Source organism: Oenanthe melanoleuca, unplaced genomic scaffold (assembly GCF_029582105.1).
Source record: "Oenanthe melanoleuca isolate GR-GAL-2019-014 unplaced genomic scaffold, OMel1.0 S019, whole genome shotgun sequence".
NCBI lineage: Eukaryota > Metazoa > Chordata > Aves > Passeriformes > Muscicapidae > Oenanthe > Oenanthe melanoleuca.
This window is the reverse complement of record NW_026612668.1, coordinates 50799-58810: the sequence shown is the minus strand read 5'-3', so window position 1 is coordinate 58810 and position 8012 is coordinate 50799. Positions and strand designations below refer to the sequence as shown.

Here is an 8012-nt window from a genome sequence, read left to right as displayed (position 1 = left end):
CAGGACAGAATATCATATATAGTAAATATTGAAATCTGCGCATACAGACCCACAACTATAAGTGCTTTCACTTGAAAAATCACCTAGTTATGCATTTATATTTTTTTTGTATTCTTCTTTTATTTTGATTTCTGCTAATAAAGCCAAAGGAAATAGTAGCTAGGCATTCATTTTTTGCTGATTAATTTCTTCTTTGTTTTATAACTTGAGTTAAAAGGAAAGGAATATCAATGAAACAAAACAACAGATAAAATAATTTAGATGTCAGATGTATCCCCAGAGACAGAGAGAGAGGGGTCAGCGTGATCATATAAGAAATCTTTAGCTAAAACAAAATTCAGTATCTAAGAGCATTAGTGAATTTCTTGTTGCTTAGAAATTGATCCATTTTGTATCTCAGAAGAATTGTATTCCTTTGAATTTTTTGATTAGAGAGTGTATTGCATTAGTGAACGATACTATTTAGTGAAGAGCTGAGCAAGTGCCAGGAGAAAAACCCAAAAGATTTCACTTCAAAATGTATTCTGTTCATCCATTTAATGAAACAAAATATTTTCCTTGGATTTTTTTTATTTTTTTGGTAGAAATACAACAGAAATTTGGATATTCTATTTAAATGAAATCTGATAATGAAGTGATTTGTCTATGGTACTGTCTGTCCTGGTAAATTTGGTGACACTGAGTGATAAAGTGATAAATGGCGTGGTAAGGCAACTTTTCAAATCAATGGAGTGTTAGGAGGATTAAGGGTTGGGATTTTTTTAGCAGTACTATCACATCTAATTTAAAATCTTTAAAATTCTGCAGTTCAAATTTCTGAATCATAAGAATGAAGAGTAATGTGTCTCTGAAGTCCCTTGTCTCTAGTAGTAAGGCTTTAAATAGCTATTCTTCATATAAGAAATTGCTGCTGCACATTAACATTAAGCTAACATGTAAGGAGTAAACTGTATTAATGTCTAAGTTAATTTCTCTTGACTGCAAGTTAATAGTAATCAGATGTGGGAAAAAAGCCCCTAGTTTAGGTAGGATGTGCTGAACAATAATTTTTTATGTGCTGAAGGTACTTCAGATTCTGTGTTGTCAAGCACCATTTTTTTTTCTCCCTGTCCCTTCCTTCCAAACTCATCCCTGTTAGGAGTACTAGGAAGAGCCCAGGAGCCCAAAGGAGTATAGCCCTCGTTACTGAAGGAACAACACAGGAAATGTGTATAATGCTAACAGCTGAGAGAAACATGCTTCGTATCAGCAGCAATTAAATCGGATGGGCAGCATCATTGGAACCATGGGGTGCAGCAGTTCTGTAGCTGACAGAAGGTCAGAGAATGGTGAGTGTTGCCTTTGTCTTCAGGGCAAGTGGTTGTTCTCTCTCTGACACCAGAAGAGGATTGCAAGGTAATGTTCCCCCCACCCCCCACTCAAGACCAGTTGTTAAAATACTTGCTCAGGAAAAATTATTTTCTTTTTAAAACTGTGATTAGCTTTTAGATGCTGGCTGAGGTCAGGAAGCATCTTTAGACCACCTCTAACATTGACAGAATGGGTTGTAAAAGATTCACAGCATCTGGGAGAGAAGCTAAATTTCAGAGGTGTCTGTACTTGCTCTGTCACTGGCAGAGGTAAGGTATTGAGTGGGACCTTTTATGACTTTTCACACTACAGGGTTCCTGGGCAAACCACCCCAATTTCCCTGCTGTTGTGTGACCCTAGTTATGAAACAAGTGTAATAAAGCAGAGCTATTACAATGACTTCAAAATCACTTTTCTGGCCTACCAAGTGCCTGGCCTGACATTCTCCCTGATAATTACTGAGGCTATCAGTTGAAAGTCTCCACAGGACCTGGTTAAATGTTCAATTAAACTAATGGATTATCACCCCCCTTTTAATCATACTCCACCTTGGTATGAACTCAGAAGTCTTTGCACAAGCAGGTGGGATCCAGGATTCACTCAGACTTTTGTTCAGATCCTTTGTGTTTTCTTTCAAGATTTTTCATTAAAGCAAATTTTTTGGTAAGCAGAGAGCCATGTTACATGGTACTGTGCATAGTCTTAGGACATTATTATGCTGAACAGCCATGGTTGAAAAAGAAGGCTCTTTTTGGCCAGAACATGAGTCACAGGAAGCTAGTGAGTAAGAAGCAGGAGCACTTAGTCATGGCTACAGGGATCCCAGCTGACTGGTTTGAGAGCAGCCCTCAGCTTTGTGTATGCTACTACAAAGCAGCATCCGTGCTGAATGATAGCAGTGGAAGTGGAATGGAATCATCTGGAGTCCCAAACCTACCTGTCACTGGGAGGAAGCTCTTCCTCTTTGGGTTTGCATGCTATGCCTACATGGGCCTTGCAAGACCTTGGGGATGTGCCACTTGGGAATATTTCTGAGTACGTAAAAGGTTGGAGCGAGCATGAGGAGTTGTACTCTTTCTTGATCAACAGCCATCAACACACATTGATGTGGGGCTTAGGATTTTGAATGCTTAATGAACTCTGTTTTGTCTTCTGGAGTTGCTGGATGGTTTCGTTTCTACTCTTCAACACTAGTCAAGTGATGCTGAACCATCATTCTATCTGCAGCCTGAGGCTGTACATTTCTCTAATGCATTAATAACATGAATTTAACAGATACTTGTTGGTGTAGAGACCTTCTGCAACTGATAACAATTTCTTTTAGAGATGCAGTTTAGCCTAGTGTGAAAATTATGTTCTGATTCAGTCCTGAGAATAACAGTGCTGTAATAAGTACAATTAAAAAGAAAAAAAAAAAAAAAAAAGACAGGATACATTCTGTTAGTTTTGCAACATTAACCACAGTGATTGATATGTATCTGTCTTATGTGATAGCAATGGAACTGTGCCATGTTAAGTGCTCAGGACCATTAAGCAACCCAGGGGGCTTTAATGGGAAGTTTAATGACTCTGATGCTGGAAATCCGTTTCTGTGCTGGTGGTTGTGCTTTGCCCCTTAGGTACTCTTCTAAACATAAATGTTGGTGGCAGCCTTGCTGTAATATGTCAGGCTTTCAGGTCTGTAGTGGTGGGGACTTCCAGAAAGCACAGAAAATAAGAGAGATCTCAGAGTTTATGTAGAGTCTGAAGAATGCTCTTAGTCATATAATGATCACATTTCCTTCAGGCAGAAGGATTATTCTAGGATGGCTGCAATATCTACAGGATGGAAGTATTTCTGGATTTTGGTCTTTTTAGGCTTTTTAGAAAATTTTACCATTTTAACTATACTGTATACTCATTAATGGTAAATAAGCAAGTAACATGTTGTTGTGGCATCTGTGAGCATTTATATATAAAAATGTTTCCTTAATGTTATACTCTATTAATAGAATCACTTTTCCATTAATATTTGTCCTTACCTGCATGCAGTAAGGAACAAAATAATTGTCACTCAGGTCCCACTCATCCCAGTATAAAAATGCCTGGTGTTGGAGATCAGTTACAATATTTGAGTGGTGTAAACCCTGTAGTACAGAGCTTTTCTTTACTGTTTTGCAGTGCAGGACAGTGCCCATGCCAGGACCTCTTTGTGCCACCAGATGTTTCTCTGCTCAACAGACTTTTATCTGAGCAGTTAAAGGAATGTGGTCTCTCTGTGGCATGAATGAGGCCTGTAGGCAGCAGGCTCTTTCCTCCAGGCTGCAGTCTTGATGATTGTCCTTCAGTGAAGTTTCCAGCAGTTTTCCAGACTGATACCATAGTAGATACAACTTCTTAAAGTGCTGAACAGAATGCATATTCAGCACATAGTCAAAAATTGTCTTCTGGCATGTTCCATTGATTTTTTTGGGGTGAGTGTTCTTTTGTTAACCAAGCTTGCAAAAACTATACCTCATAGCCTTTTGGCTTGTCTATTTAAGCAACATATTCTACCCCATTTGTTAAATTTTTATCCTAGGATTTGAATTTTGCTGAATTTGGCTTACAGATGCAGCTCTGTAGGCAAAAACTTTCTGGTAGTAGAGGCTGTTTCAAATACTGTCATTGCATGATTGTTCATGTCACAACTTGCAAAACCAAAGCTTTTTACTGCAGCTTGATAAAGAAATATGCTGTTGATAGGCCAAACTGTTCTTCCTTTCTTCACCTTCCCAAAAGCCATATAGTGCCCATCAGCTGAACATGACTGGCTTCTTACCTGGTACTGTCTTCAAGACAATTAAATGGGGAAGGTTACTAACTACTAAGGCCTGAGCAAGTCAGCTTGCTTGGGGTCTGTGTTGGAGGACAGAAACAGTAAAGCTATATTGTATTTTTTTCAGTGTCACTTTTACTGGGTTTCATTTTATTGCTGACTGTGTACATTGGACTGAATTTGTCATCTGATTGCAAAATTCTGCAAAGGCAGCAGGCATATTTTCATTGTAGATTACCCTGCATCCATGTGTACTCCACTGCTTTCTGTTTTGACAGTCATTAGAGCTGCAATCCTCCAGAAGTGGTACCGCTTTACGATGGCGCGGCTGGAGATGAGGCGCCGCTATTCTCTCAGTATCTTTCAGTCAATCGAATATGCTGATGAACAGGATCAACTACAGGTTTGTAATCTTCCATTCTTCCTATACAAGCACTTATGTTATCCCCAGCACTATGGTTGTACTAACAAAATGGGTATGTGGTGATTTCTTCTACAAAGCTGGGTCATGATAAAAAAACTTGTTTCCCTGCCTGACACATGAACTAAATTGTATATTCATTCACAGACATACAGATGAATGTAACTACATAGGCATTAGGACATCATTCTGCCCACACAACATATCTGGGGTATAGGTTCCTGTATAGCAGCTCTGTTAGCCAGGGATTGCAGGTCATTTACAGATCACTGTGGGTGATTTTAACTGTCTGTGAGGCAATATATGTCCAACAGAGGACTCAATGTTTCAGCATGTCAGCCCAGTCTTCCTTTAGGGTCAATATAGGAAATTTGGAACTTACAGACCTTTGTGTTCATCCTAGCATCTGTGTCTAAAGTCAGTTCACTGCATTGTGGCAGTTGTTTCTATTGACTATGAAGAAAGTCTTGGCAAATAGTCTGGGTGGCGGGCGAGATGAATTACACTCAGAAACATCAACAGGACTGAAACAGCCTGAAACATTTTATGTATTCATGAAGTATTAGCTGTGAATTCATGGCAAAAAAAGGAAGCTGGGCTATTTTTGTAGTAGGACACAGATTGTGTCGTTATTGCAGGCTGATACTATGGGAATATACAGTAGTGACTTATATTCCCCTAAATGGGAAATTGCAAGAAATTGAGTAAGAAAGATGTTAATGCTTGTTGGATCACCTAAACTGATCAGTGTGTTTGTTCTTTTCTTTTTCATACTCAGCTATCCAACTTTTTTACATTCATGCTGGACCATTGTACTCATCCTGATTCAGGTAACAATAAAAATAAAAGTAATGTGGAGATTTGTATTTTAAAAACTTAATGCGAGGAAAGTTAATTTTCAATGTGATATTTACCACCTATGGCACATGCTGGGGTTGAAGTTTGATCTCCCAGATACTGTAATATGAATTTGATCCTCTAAGTGTTCACACTCCTCCCTATCTATTTAGTGAGTTAGAGCAGACAGAACAGGTGCCTGTTGTCCTTATGAGAATATGTAGAGGTGCTCAGAAGACTTTCTTATATGTTACTGCCCTTCCTACAGAATCCAATTTTCACAGCTTTCTGTGCATGTTTTCTTAAACTATGAGATGTGAGTATTCAGAAAGATTGTGTTCAGTTGGTTTAAGGCAGGTATAATCAAAGAGGTTGCTCTTTCTCCCCCACTACCCACTAATTCTGTCAGTTCTGGACCACTATTTAATTTATTCTGTATTTCAGTACGACATGTCTGTATCATATGAATGATAAAAAAAGAAAGAAATTTAAAGTGCTGGAGATAAATCTTTAGGAATCATCTAATTTAAGCTTCAGTTATTCAAGGAATAACCTTTAATTTTTGAAGTATTTTGAGATCCTTGGACACAGCTTACTTTTGAGGTCAAGCTCAACAGAAGGACAGACTGAAAGTGATTCCCAAGTCCAGAAAACAAATGTGACTTCCCTGAATGAATTTAGAATAGATCTAATCCCAGTGGAGTTAAAAATGAGGCTGTCTCCTTCTTATTGCATTACAAGAGAATGCTCTTTCTCTTTCATCTGGTCTTGCCATGGGTTATTCCAATTAAAATTTGCACAAGATACTTTAATAGCAGGATAAAACCACCATCAAAACTTTAAGTGATTCAATGTTCTAATGACAACTGGTAGAAATTGCAATTTTTCTCTCTTAAGTACTTTAGAGTGCCTAATGCTTTCTGTACTCTGCAGAAAAATAAATTACATTTGAGCCTTGCTCCAAAGTCAAGGCAGATGACACAATAGTCCTCCCTTTGATTTTTTTTCCGATTACTGCCATTTTCAGTGAAAAAAAATTTGCTTTAGTCATTTAACTTCCTGGGAAGGAATTAGCAAACTTAAAGAAAATCAGATACTGCTCACTTCATCTACTTCTTCATGCTGATAATGCACCTCTGTTCAACTTTTACACCTGAATGGGAAAGAAAACAGTAGTGCTAGGTCTGAGATTTGGCAAAATATTGTTAATCTCTATTTCTATGATAATATTAAAATGGAATTTTACAGCTGCTTGTTGTAGATATGATTTATCCACCTTTATTAACTGCGTCTACTGGCAGAAGGAATAAAGGTGAGGTGTCTCAGGTGACTTGCTCAGGACATTGCAGAGCACATTGCTACATGCATAAGCTGTTCGTGTGCAATTGGAGATCTGAGCCTCACCTGTGCACAGGGAGGGAGATGGAGGGTCCTGTGGGCTGCCCCTCATCACCACTGCACAGGTGACCTGTTTCTTGGTCTTGTAGATATTAGGAGTTGCAGATGTGCAATTCAGGTTAAGGCTGAAACAAATGATAAAGTGTATATGGTTTATGGTAAAGCATCCCTTTGTCTTGCTAGCTTAAAACTTCCATCTTTTAGGACTGACGTTGTTAAGACTTGATAACTGCTCCAAAGGCTTTATTTTTGTCTTGGTTTATTCCCCCTTCTAGTGCCATGTGTTGCAGATACCAGAACCCTAAACAAAACAGAAAAATTCTGGTGTATGTTTAATAGAGATGGCCAGGGCTGCCTATGCAAAGGAGCTGACTTAGATTTCTTTTTTTGAGGAATTGTATATCAAATGTGTATTTTTTGGGTTGTGGTTATTTTGTCCACAAATGCTGGCTGCATGTGTTCTTTGCTTTAAGCTCTTGATTGCTTGCCCCTGGAGGAGACCTTTGCAGCACTCATGCTAGCCCCACTGATGTAAGCAAAATCAGTGCTGAATAGAGATTCTTAAGGAACTGCTTCCACTTCTGCTGAATCACCATCTTAAGATGTGAACTACAGCGAATGTAAACATAAAAGCCAGAGAGACTTCAAATTGACTTTGCTATTCTCAAGCATTTTCTAAAACTTGCAATTCCAATTCTCTGGTTTTTTTTTTTTTTTCTTTTCATCAGTGTGTGCTCACTTAAATTAAAGTGATAGCATATGTTTCAAAAGCTGTGTCCAAGAAGACAGTATATAATATTCCTACCAAAGAATAGGTTCCCTGTTGTTGTCAGTATGTAATAAGAAAGTTACCTGAACATTTTGTGATCTGTGGTTTTCCTTATATTATAAACTACTCAGCCTCCATCATTAATCTTCCTTTCCTCCTTTTAATCTTTTTTTTTTCAGATTGTTTTTCAATGAAAGAGAAGCAGCTGCCATCTCATTAACATTAAGTAATGCTTTTGATGTGATTGTTTATCTGTTATACCCTAAAGTTTTTTCATCCTCTCAGTCTCCTTAAGATGTCAGTGTAATTTGTGATTGGGATATTATATAGCTGAATGTCTTGTTCTGCTACTTATTAAAGGCTATTTTGCAACGGTTTGTAGAAATAAGAATAAGACCCTTTTCTACCTTACACTTTTCTCCCTCATTTCCTGAAAAAAA

General features: G+C 38.0%; 1 protein-coding gene across 1 annotated transcript in view; it reads left to right on the top strand.

Annotated features, from left to right (window-relative positions):
- The first annotated feature begins 1285 nt into the window (after window positions 1-1285).
- LOC130266336 (serine/threonine-protein phosphatase with EF-hands 1-like) overlaps window positions 1286-8012 on the top strand; it is a 30185-nt gene continuing 23458 nt past the window's right edge. The window contains 3 exon segments of the mRNA XM_056515642.1: window positions 1286-1328; window positions 4426-4550; window positions 5347-5398. Of these exon segments, the coding sequence (XP_056371617.1) occupies window positions 1286-1328; window positions 4426-4550; window positions 5347-5398 (220 nt within the window).